We start from the raw sequence: 12,750 nt of genomic DNA, 5'->3' as shown, positions 1-12,750 counted from the left end.
ACCGGCATACGCACACCCAACCTCCTTAAACAGATCCTTAGAGAAACATAACTCATACATCCTACGTATACCACATGCACGCGTACATCTGTACATGCGGTCCTAGCTGCAGTCAGGACGACATCTTCCGAGTTCAACTCCGGCCTCAGACGCTCATCAGCTGGGTGACCCCGGGTAAGTCACTCCGCCCTGTCTGCCTCAGTTTCCTCACGTCTAACGTGAGCAGCAGGAGGAGACAGCCAACCAGGCCAGCGTCTCCGCCAAAGAGGGCCCCACGAGGGGTCACGGGGTCGGCCACGACTGCACACCGCGCACGCAGGTGCACACACACGCACACTTGGGCCTCTGGACACGCGCACACGCGTCCTAACCTCCTCACGCAGAGCCAAGCCTCCTTCGGAAGCGAGCTCATTCCGGACTTCCCTTTTTGCTCAGCCCACGCGGGAATTTCCTCCCTTTCGCCCCAGGAATGGGCCCTCGGGCGTGGGGACGGAAGAAGTGGGTGGTGCCGCGTGGCCGTCCCGTGGGCATGTTCTCCACTCCGCAGCGGGCAAATCCGAGGGGTAAAAGGGCTTCCCTCGATGGCCCAGGGCGTGGCTGGCCGACGCCGAAAGACAACCCAGCGGCACCGCACCTAGGCCAGGACCGCGCTCCAACCCCCGGACAGTTCGCTCTTCTCTCTGAGCCCCGCCCCCTCCGGAGTGTCAACCGCCGGCTGGCCACGTGGCCTGTTACGTCATCTCCCCGCGCCGCCGAGGACTGGAGCCGCAGTGGGGGCCTGACGGGGCCGGACGGTCGCCTTGCCGGTGTGAACCTCGGAGTTTCCGGGAGGGCCCAAATACGGAAGTGACCCCCGGTGTGGGGGTCCCCCCTCCTTCCCCCTTCCCTCCCGCCCGCTCCTGTGTTCGGGGCTGCGCGAGCCCTCACCGGGCAGGGTCTCAGGTAACTGTCCCTGCTCTCTGCTCCTCCTGTACCCCCCCACCCCCACCTTCCGACCTGACCCGAGTGGTTCTCGACTGGGGGGGAGGGAAAGGGGAGGGGCGTAGGGAAGGGAAACGGGGCCCCCGCCCTCCTCTCCGCTGTGAGGAGCGCGGAAATCGAGGCGAGGGGGGAGTGTCCCGGGGGGGGGGGAAGCGCGGGGTGGGGAGGAAGGTGAGGCTCTGGGAGGGGCCGTGGCCTCCGGAACGCGGAGCTGTGGCCGGGAGCGGGGGGGGGCGCGGCTAGGTGCGGAGCCGTCTCTGGGGCTTGGAAGGTTGCGTAGAGGCGGGGCTGCCCCAGAGGCCGGGGTGAGTCTGGGTGTAGGTCACCCTCGCAGAGGGCGTGGCGGAGGCCGGGGAGTTCTCTGCCCCCGCGGCTTTTGGGATTGTAGCTGACTTCCCTGGTCTTTGCTGCCCCTGAGTCCTGGGTCCCCTAGGTGCATCCCTAGGTCCGGAGGTCTTTCTGGTCTCGGTCCCTTCACTCCTCATAGAGGGTGGGGCTGCTCCCTGGAATTTTTCTTGATTCTTTAGTGGTCCTAGAAATATTGGATCATCCCTGCGTACTGAGGACCGTTGGGAAAACTAGGTGTTTCTTGGTTTTGTTTTTTTCCTCCGGATCATGAGAATACCCCCGAAAGACCAAATCAGAGCACATTTTCACCAAAGTGAGAAGTTTTAGGGACTTTTAGAATGGGAAGGGACCTAAGCCAGGCCATTCTAGTCTATCCCATACCTGGGAAAAGTATCCCCATCCAGCCTTTTCTCCTTTGTTTGAAGAACCCTCATGAGGGGAAACCTGTCAAGGTCCATTCCACTTTTGCATGGCTCTATTTAGGGTAATAGATTTAGAACTAGAAGGGAAAACCGTGTGCTGCATTGTATCAAGGCATAAAATGAAAAAGCAGCTATCGAGTTTTGGTAATTTCTATAGTGGTAAAAAGTCAATTAAAATCATATGTTAAGGGCATGCTATATGCTGGCACTGCTAAATACTGGAATTACAAAGAAAGGCAAAGAACAAAGTCTACTAGTGGAGACAACATGCAAATCACATATATGCAGGATAAATTGGATGTAATCTTAGAGGACACGCATTAAGATTAAGGACTAAGAAGTCATCTTGTAGAAGATGGCATTTTATAGATAAGGACACTGAGGCAAATAGGTTAAATGACTTGCCTACGATCACTCTTCCTTTCTTTGGGACTTAGAAGAAGCCAGGAAAGCTAGGAGACAGAGATGAGGAGGAAGAGCTTTCCAGGCATGGGGGACAGCCAGTGAAAACACTTGGTATTGGGAGATGGGATGTCTTGTTGGAGAAACAGCTAGGAGGCCACTGTCACCAGATTGAAAAGTCTTTGGAAGACATTAAAGTATAAGAAGACTAGAAGGGTAAGAAGGGCCAAGTTTTGAAGGGTTTTAAAAGCCAAACAAATGACTTTATATTCTGTCTTGCAAATGATAGGGAGATAATGGAGTATGTATGGGATGGCATGATCACACCTTCAATTTGACAGCTGAGTGTCAGGTGGACTAGAGTTGAAAGCTTTCTTTCAGAGAGATGAACCAGCAGACTGTCACGATAGTCCAGGTGTTAGATGTTGAGGGCCTAGGTCCAGGGTGGTGTGGCAGTATCAGAAGAGAGAAGGAGACATTTGTGAGAGATGTTATAAGAGTAAGATTGACAGGATTTGGCATTTTGTTGAATATGGGGGATGAGATTGAGGATTCGATAATCTCTAGGTTTCAAGTTTAGGTGACTGGGAGGATGGTGGTACTCTTGACAGTAATAGGGGGTTAGGAAGAGAAAAGAGGGCTTGGGGGAAAAGATAATGAGGTAAATTTTGGGTGTGTCTAAGATGGTCATAGACACACTTTGATTTGTGAGGTTAGAGGTTGGGTGAGAGGTTAACTTTGATAAGTAAATCTGAGAGTCATCTGCATAGATATGAAAATTGACTCCATGGAGGCTGAGGAGCTCATCAAGTGAATTAGTATAGAAGGAGAAAAGAGGGCCTAGAAAAGAACCTCGAAGGACACCCATGGTTAGTGGAGGGAGCCTGGATGGCGATCCAGGAAAGAAGACAGTCAGTGATCACACAGGTAGGAAGGGAATCAGGAGCTCTGTATATAATATCCTGAAAACTTAGAAGATAATATCGAGGAGAAGAAGGGGGTTGATAAGTATCAAAGTCTGCAGACAGGTCAAAAAGGATGGGGACTGAAAAGAGGTCATTAGATTTGACAATTGAGAGATCATTAGTAACTTTGGAGAGAAAAGTTTCAATTGCATTAGAAAGTGAGAAGCCAGACTGCAAAGAATTAAGAAGAGGATGAGAGGAATGGAAGTGGAGGTGTCAGTTGTAACAGTTTGCCTTCTCATGGAGTTTAGCTGGATGGACTTTTGGATCAAGTGAAGGTTTGTGGAGGATGGAGAAGACACGAGCATACTTAGAGATATAGAATGGAATAGGATCACTTGTTCACATAAAAGGGTTAGTGTTGGCAATGAGGACCATCTCTTTGTGCAAGACAGATTAAGGAGATAGTGCCCAGAGGCATTTGAGTGAAATAGAACAAGGGGGAGTGGAGAAGAGCGAGCTTTCAACAGATGTCTCCTCCCCCTCCTCCACTCCCCCCAGCGAAATGCAATTCAGATAGGTAGACAAAGCATTTATCAAGCACTTTCTGTGTGCCAGGCACTGTGCTATGAGTTAGTAATGCAATACAAGCAGAAAAAAAAAGCCCTTACTCTCAGGGAACTTAAATTCTAATGGAGAAGACAACAAATAAATGGAAGCTGGAGTCAGGAGGGGTGGTACATGTGTTGGAGGTAATGTGAAAAAGTCTGGAGTGAGTCAAAAGCTTAGAGGTGAGAAGTGTACCTACATGGTCTGATATTTCCTTACAGGGTGATTTCAGGCAGGAACGTACCAATCAGAGGAAGGGGTAATAGCACCAGATGTGAGCAGGCTACTGGGGTGGATTAGAGCTCCAGGAAGAAGACAGGACTGGATTACTGGATGTGTAATTTGAGAGTCATCTGCATAGAAACAATAATTGAACATGTGGGAACTTAGGAGATCATTGAGAGAATATAAAGAAAGTCAATAAGAAGTCTGAGATTCTCTGGCTCAGAACAGCCCTGTGGTACAGTGCGCTCAGAGGATCAGTCATTAGGAATGGGTGATCAGCAGTGCCTGGTTGCAGAGAGGTCAGGAAGGATGAGGCAGCTAGATGGTGGAGTGACTAAAACACCAGCCCTAATGTAAGGAAGGCCTGAGTTCAGGTACTGAGTTAGACACTTAACTAGCTCTGCCACCGCCCTGGACAAGTCACTTAACTTCTGTCTTCCTCAGTGTTCTCCGCTGTAAAAGAGGGATAACAGCAGCACCTACCATGTAGTGTGAGGATCAAATGAAATAATATTTGTTAAGTGCTAGCACAGTGCCTGGAGCATAGTAGGCACTTAGAAATGCTTGTTCCCTTTCCTTCCCCTGAAAAAAAGACCATTGGATTTAGCAGTTTTAAGAGAGCATTAATTTAAAAGAAAAGAGGTCAATGGAAACCTTGGAGATACTATTGATTACCTAGTTCCAGTACTTCCACTGGATCATTTGTGTTCCATGGCTTGTAGGAGCAAGTGCTGTCCCCCACTCACTGGTGCTTCTACCAATCTTCTGAACTTTTGCAAGTGGTGGAGCCTAAAATATACTAGTGAAATAAGGCTCAAACCATTCTTGTGAGGAGGAATGAATGTTTCAAGTTCAGGCCTTCATTTTCCCTTAATATAAACTGTCCTTTCCTTTACTTTCATCACCGCTAACTTCTTTTAATAGTGAGTAGGCATGAATCAATAGCTAATTTGATCTTAGTGACGTGCTAAATTGAGTTTTATTTGAGATTTAGTTCAGTTTTGCATCTTGGGCCTAGTAAACTGTAAGATAACCCAATTCTCCCATCTTTCTCTGTTCCTAAGGTAATGTAAAATAAATTATTTCAAAATTTCTTCAATTGCTATTAATATTTTCCTATTTCCATTTTAACTAGTGTACCATACAATGTTTTTAGGAGAAAAAAACATTAGTTATAAACCATCCCTGTTCTAAAATGAAAATAAATCACATCTGTAGTTTTACAATGAACTATGTATGTGAAACAATCTAGAATCTAGGTCTCCTTAAACCTAGGTACAGTGTTCTTTCCATTAAAGCTTCTTGTTTGCATGACTTTATGAAGTCAAGAAACCATATACTGTAGTATTCCTAAACCATATACTGCAGTCAAGACGTGCAGGATAAGAATTAAGTTTAAAATTTAAATATTACATTGCATTCAATAAGCCTTAGTTGTCTTGATGTTTTTTCTATAACCACCTTTGAATTCTTTATTTGTTTAAAAAAAAAAAATCTTCCCCCACAAAGGTTAAGCAATTTGTGTAAGGTATACAAGTTAGTAGTATGAGAACCAGGTAATCTCATTGTGTATCCAGAACTCTTTCCACTGCATAGTTTTTTAGAGGGAATAAAATCTAGCATTCTAAATAAGACAAAAGTTGATTTTACTCTTTAAATGTACCTTTTTGAATTTGATTTTTGGCTACTAGAATTTCCCCAATGTCCCTAAAACTAAGTGTTCAGAATATGGAAAGGTATAGCCTTCACTGTTGCCTCTTTGGTTATTTCTAGTGACTTGTGATCATTGTTAAATTGACATTTTTTTTATGTGTTTTCATCATAAACCAGTTTTCTCAGCTTATATATGAAGTAATTGAGAAGTTTGTAATGACTGTGATTAGACCAACTATGGATTTCATAGTTTAGGGCTTGATATACTATATCCAGTTCCCTTTCTGCTACTGTACTTAGAGTGGGCCTTCTGAAAATCTTCTTCCCTTTGACACTTTTTCCTATTAGATTTGATAATGTTCCTTTTTCTATTTGATCAGCTAAATTAATCAACACTTTTTGTCCTGAGTGCTTACCTTTGTTCAGGCACTGCAACAATACTAAGTAGTGTATAAGATGTGGTTCCTTCTCCCAAGGAAGAAAAAAAGACATAAATGCAGAAAATGTTATACAAATAAGGTGTGATTCTAATGTGACTTTTAAAAATGAAATATACCAGAAATTTTATTAGTTAGTATTATCTCCTTGAAAGTAATTCCCTTAAACTTGTCAACCAGTAGCAAATTATACATTGAAGAAAGGCTAAGAGAATGGATTCTTATTTCACTTTTGTTGTGATTTGTTATTTGCCTCATATACATATGTTTTGGATTATAGACAGTGTTGTAGATCGTAGATTAAAGCTGGAAAGGACCTTAGAGACCATTGACTCCAGCATCATCAGCTTTATAGATGAAGAAGCTTGAGGCCCAGCTAAGTGCCTTTTGCAGCACACCTCTGGGGTATTTCCTCTTTTTAGCTCTTTAAACAGATCATAGCAGATTCAGTAAGGAAAATTTCCTGTGCTATTTTTTTTTCACCTTTGTTTAAAAGTATGTTGATGTCCTTAGATTTTAGAAGAGAATAACTTCTGTGCATTAATATTCTTCCTGTTTCTTCTTCACTATTTCTTCTTCACTATTTGGTGTTTTTATGTAGCTTTGTAGGAATTTGACTGATTTACTCTCTTTACTCTGTTTTTAGTGTATCTTTGGTCAAAGAAAAACTTTAGTCTATATGTGCTGCCTTCTCAACTGGAAGAATGACAGATGACAAAGATGTGCTTCGAGATGTGTGGTTTGGACGAATACCAACCTGTTTTACGCTCTATCAGGATGAGATAACCGAAAGAGAAGCAGAACCTTATTATGTAAGTTTGTTAATGGTATTGTTACACACACACACACACACACACACACACACACACACACACACATATTGTACTCTGAATTTTAGGCATAACTTTTATTAATTTAAGATTATAAGTTAAGCATTTTCTAGCCTAGAAAAAGAAATATCCAAACTGGAATAATATCTACCTCCCCTCCGTAGTCTCCCCTTCCCTGCCTCCCATTGCTCCTGGACAATTCTCTCTATACCAAGACAATTTGAGATAACATTTAATAAGAATATTGAACAAATAAAAAATTTTATATTACAATATACTTTTGGGTTAACTTTACAGAACAGAAATCTCTAACAGTACTCACTTAGTTTTCAACTAGAACTATTCAGTTGCCTCCTTGACCCTCTAGGATTAAAAAGATTTCCTACTAGTCATCAGTATCTTTTTAAAAATTAGTTTTTATTGATGTCTTTTTTTGGGGGGGTAAGCATAAGCCTAGTTTCCTCCATTGTCCCTCTCCTTCCCCCTACCAGAAAACCATCCCATATGACACATAGAAGGAAAAATCTATTCCTTTCCCTTTCCTCCTCCCCTTCTATTTCTGTTCCTTTCCCCTATAATTTACTAGGGTGCCTGTTTTCTCGCAGTTCCTCCAACTATTCATGCTTTTTGTCAGCTCTTTCACTTTTCAGGGTATGAAGTGATAACCTCAAGTTTATTTTGATTTTCATTTCTCTTATTAGTGATTTGGAACATTCTTTCATATGGTTGTTAATGCTCATATCCATCATTTATTTACTGGGGAGTGGCATTTGCATATATAGATATATTTTACATATATACGTATACATTCATATACATATATACATACACACACATATATCTCCTAATTGTTTATATAGCACATATATATGCTAATGGTTTATGTATCTGTGCTACTAAATCATCATCTGAGAAATTTGGTACAAAGAATCTTCCTGTTTGACTGCTTTACTTCTTGAAGTACATTAATCTTGTTTTTGTGGAAGTCTCATATAATCAGTTATCTGTTTTGTCTTTTGCCTTTATCATTTGTTTGATTAAGAAAACTTCTACCCATGGCTGTGAGAGGTCTGTACCCAGTTTCTTTTTTAAAGAAATCAATAATAGAAATTTTGAATTATGACTAAATTGAAATTAGTTTTGTTATTTTTATTTAGGTAACTTTATGAGTTTCTAGACTTTTTCTAGGTTACTTATTTTTCTAAGTTATTATTGACTATAAGATTGTTATCCTTTGCTATTGGAAATATCATGTTCCAAAATCTGCTCTTTTATAGTGATAGATATTCAATTATGTGTGATCCTAACTGGCTCCTTGATACTTGAATTCTTTCTTTCTGGCTGCTTACACTATTTTTTTCTTTGGAATCTCTGAATTTTGGTTATAATGTTCCTAGAAGTTTTCATTTGGGGGATTTCAGGCGGTGACTGATAGATCCTTTCTATCTCCATTTGTATTAAGAGTTCTTGAAATGAAACATCTAGGCTGATGGCTTTCAGGAAGTCCAATGAGTCTTAGTTTTTTTTTTCTCCTAGATCTTTTTTCCAGGTCCATTATTTTTACTATAAGATACCTTTCTTCTATTTTTTTCCAGTCAGTTGACTTTCTTGTTTCATGGAGTCATTGGTTTCTAGTTGGTCCATTCTAATTTTCAGGGATTTTGTTGCTTGGGCAAAGCTGTTAATTATCTTTCTAATTCTTTCTTCCATAGCTCTCATTTCTTTTCCATTTTTTCCCTCTAGCACTCTTTAAATTATAAAAACATTTTTCGCTCCTAAAAAAACCCCAAAACTCTTGCTTTATCTCATTCGGGAATTCTAGTTGAATCTGTGCCCAAGCTTTGTTTTTTTGTTTTTTGTTTTTTGTTTTTTTTCCCTTTAAGGCTTTGCTTGTAGATGTTTGTGAGTCATTCTGTTCTGGATTTGTGTCTTTCACCATAGTTATAATAGGGTTCTTTTTTAAATTGTTCTTTAGTCCAGCGTCCTTCCTGACTTTAGGTTAGGATTGGGTCATGTGTATTTTTGGAGGGAGAGGTGTAGGCTGAACCTGTAGCTTTCATGGGGTGTTGAGTATTATGTTATTCTTGGCTCTTGGGTGCATCTCAGGTAGGGAACCTGCAAGATTTCAGTGCTCCCTAAGTCTTCTGATCCAGGGCAGAGTCTAATTGTTGCAGTGCTTTGGTCTGAACTCTTTAAGTTCTTGACCTGAGCTTTGGTCTGAACAGCAATAAATGGCACCTGTACTTAGCCACTATCAACCATCTGGGAATTGAGACTCCAGCTAATCTTTTTCAAGTTATGTTTATTCCTCATCACACATTCTGTAGTCTAGCCTAACTGGTCTTCTTGTCTTAATATCCCATCACTCCTCTTTATACCTTTGCACAAGCTATTGTCCACACCAGGAGTATACTTCTGACTCACCTCTCTGTCTTTTAGAATCCCTAGTTACCCTCAAAGGTCAGCTTAAGTTCCGCCTCCTACATGAGGCCTTTCCTGATGATATCACTAATTCCACCTGGTTTACTAGGTGGATTAATGTTACCATCAACAGAAAAGAGGAATTTGGGAGGAGGGGTAGGTTTTATTGGAAAGGTAATTGATTCACATTTTACATTTTCACTTTGAGATTCTGGTAGGTTATCTAAGTGAAAATGTCTGATAGTCGGTTGAAATGTGAGAGTGGATATCATGGCAGATTTGGATTTGGGAGTCACGCAGAATGAGAATTGAAAGGGATCTCTATGTCCTTCGAGGTGAAAGCAAACACAAAAGGAATCTCTAGTATAACATAACTGACAGATATTCATCTACTACATCATCTTCACTGAGGCTATAAAGCTGCAGAAGTGAATGAGATGACCAAGGAAGGGACAAATTCGGTGTGAGTGGAGAAGGAGGAATAATGGTGGGATCTTTGGGGATACCCATATTTATGAGGATGAGGGAAGAAGATAAATCAGTGGGGAAAAAATAGTTTGAGTCAGGAGAATAATGAAAAGCAGTTTCACAGAAGCTGAGGAAAGAGAGGGTATCAAGTAGGTGACAGTTCTACCATTTTCAATGCTGAGGATGAGAACTGAGAAAAGGGCATTGGATTTAGCAATTTAGTCACTTGAGACTTTGGAGATAGTAGTTTCAGGGGTAAGAACAGAAGACATTCTAGAGTTTTAAGGGGGTGATTGAATGGTGAGAGAGTGAATATATTGAGGGCAGAGGGTACCCTTTTCAGGTATTTATGTTAAACACTTTACAATGCTATAAATAGTTTCTACCCAACATCAGTTTCCTATTGAGCAATGATCCTAATGAGATAATATTTCCAAAGATCATAGTCTCTTTTCCTCCTTCCTGGCAGAAATACTGAAGGGAAAGAGAATGATAATTTGAAAGACTCAAGAACTTTGATCAGCAGTGACCAAACATAATTACAGAGGAACAGTGATAAAGAATGTTACCCGCTCCTGACAGACACATTATGGACTAAATATGCAGAATGAGACATATTTTCTGATATGGCCAATATGGGAATTTGTTTTGTTTAACTATAACTTTTTGTTAGTTTTCTTTTTGGGGGGTTTGGGGAGTGGGAAAGTATGGTAGACAAAGTAAATGATTGAAAATATTTAATTAAAAACATCAAAAACAAAACCAAAAAGAAACCTATGAGCTGTAATTAAGGCTAGACTTGGAAAAACGAACTACTTGTCAAAAGCATGCTTATTATCTAATGAGAAGTGTGCTTTCATGATAAAAAATTAACAGTGTGTCAAAATCCTGTGAACTCAATGCTAAATCATGTAAAACCAGTGATTGCAGCAAAAGGACACATTGTATAGTAAAAGAGATGTAAAAAGGACAATGTATTTCTGAAAAATGAGAAAAGGGAAGGAAGCCAACTACATACCCTCTTTTCTTTCACATTATCTCTGCTAAAGTTTTTCCCTTATGCAGCAGCTCAAAATACTCATTTATCAAGGATCTTCCCTACCATATCCCAGGGGATCTCACTAAAGGTTGCACTTACAGAGTTACTTAATAAGAATAGAATCATCAGTCACTTGTGGCTTGTGGCAAACTGTCAATGGAATGCTGTGTAGCCTAAGAGGGTAACAAGACCTTCATCTGTCATTTTAATTTCATCTTTGTTTCACTGATGTAGTTGTAACCAAACTCTGCCCCTCCTTTCTCAGTTTTCACTAAGGTGATTTGAGTTGATTATATCATTTACTTTTGTTGCCTAGACAGTTTTAAGTCTTTCTGATTTGTGTATCTTTGCCTTTGAATCTACTCTGAACACAACTGTTAGAATAATTTTTAAAAATATTATTTTCATGATGTCATTTTTCAAACGAACCTTAACTATGCTTATTCAAAGTGTATTAGTTAACAATCTCTAGGACTGGCTTTTAGGTCTTTACTGGCTTCTGCCTACTTTTCCATTCCTTAGTCTTTTCTTTTTTTGGTATTAATTTTACATGCTCAGTTGTACTTTAATTCAAAGATATGCATCATATCTTATCTCTTTGTATCTTCCCTATGACATCTATACCTAACATAGAGTGGACATTTGATAAATATTGTTGACTTGTTGACCTAGCATCATGATAACTTCATGGTGAACATAGGAACAATATTGTTTCCATTTAGTTTAGTTTACCTAACTGAAGTGAACCATCTTAAATTTCAGTACCTCTTGGTGAAAGACACTCTTCTGTTTGAAACCACTTGATATTGACTAGGTTTTGTACTAATCTTGTTTGGGGGAAGATTAATTTTGAGAAATGTTACTGGTTCAGATCACTGTACCTGATATCACATAATAATATCTGAATAAGTACTTGTTGATTGGTTGATTTCTGGTTTTTGTATTAGTAAGTTGAAGCTGGCTGCTTCTGTCTGCATCAAGTGTTGCACAGATATTTTCTGTAGATAATTTCTGTAGTGTAATTATCTAAAGTACAAATTTTTTTCATTACTTTTAACTCAGAAATCCTAAAATGTTTAATACAGTAGTTTTTTGATTATCTGCAAATAATAGTTGTAGGTTTATTTACAATTATACAAAGAAATGAAATGAAATGATTTTTCTTTTTATAACTCAGAGACCTATTTAGTGCTTTTGAAAAAAATTTTGTAAATAAAATACAGTTCTAAAAATTTTCATTTCAGTTGCTTTTACCAAGAGTAAGTTACTTGACGTTGGTTACTGACAAAGTGAAAAAGCACTTTCAGAAGGTTATGAGACAAGAAGACATTAGTGAGATATGGTTTGACTATGAAGGCACGCCACTGAAATGGTGAGTGAATTTCTTTGAATTACTTTATGTATCTCTTATTTTTCTAAAATACAGTGCTGTAGAGAAAGTTGTAATCATAGAAACTTCCTTAAAAGATTGTTACTAATCTACCTTATAAACTGTCTTAGCATTATTAGTAATTTTAAATGGAAAAGATCTACTTACTATTGGAGTGTGTGATTAAATAGGCAGGTAAATAAAATTTTAAGAAATAATTTTGATTGGGAAGTATATTTTTATTTGTATAAGTGTCAGTGTGGTATACTGAATGGAGAGGTGATCTTGTCAGGAAGACATAGGTTCAGGACTTGTCTCTGATGCTACTGACAAATCCCTTTATTCCTGAGTCCCAGGCTACTTTCTAAGACTGTAATTACATAGAAGTTGTTAATATGCATTGGTAGAAGAAGTTCCTTATTGAGAACTTCCTAAACCAATGAAATCACAAGTGCACTCCATCATCAAACCCCAGATCTATGTTTATGTGACACCTACGGTGGTAATGTTTGCCAGTAGTTTTTCTGTAGGTCTATGCTAAATTCCATTATAGTAAATATCATTAGAAAAATATCATTAGAATAATTTTCAGTTCTATTTTTATATTGATCAGATCCAAGATAAAATTTATCTTGACCATA

At 39.8% G+C, this 12,750-nt stretch overlaps 1 protein-coding gene across 4 annotated transcripts in view; it reads left to right on the top strand.

The window, feature by feature from the left end:
- The first annotated feature begins 312 nt into the window (after positions 1–312).
- The window catches only part of ATG5 (autophagy related 5), a 145,719-nt gene continuing 133,281 nt past the window's right edge, over positions 313–12,750 (top strand). Inside the window, exons 1-3 of one of the 4 annotated variants that reach the window (XM_072642957.1) lie at positions 313–942; positions 6,629–6,794; positions 11,985–12,112. In XM_072642957.1, the coding sequence (XP_072499058.1) occupies positions 6,687–6,794; positions 11,985–12,112 (236 nt within the window). In that variant the 5' untranslated portion in view covers positions 313–942; positions 6,629–6,686. Of the gene's footprint in view, positions 943–1,154; positions 1,287–6,628; positions 6,795–11,984; positions 12,113–12,750 lie in introns of those variants that run through there. The other 3 variants (XM_072642959.1, XM_072642960.1, XM_072642958.1) reach the window with 3 other exon arrangements.

Source organism: Notamacropus eugenii, chromosome 2 (assembly GCF_028372415.1).
Source record: "Notamacropus eugenii isolate mMacEug1 chromosome 2, mMacEug1.pri_v2, whole genome shotgun sequence".
Taxonomy (NCBI): domain Eukaryota; kingdom Metazoa; phylum Chordata; class Mammalia; order Diprotodontia; family Macropodidae; genus Notamacropus; species Notamacropus eugenii.
The sequence above is the reverse complement of the archived record's forward strand: the minus strand, read 5'-3'. Positions and strand labels throughout refer to the sequence as shown.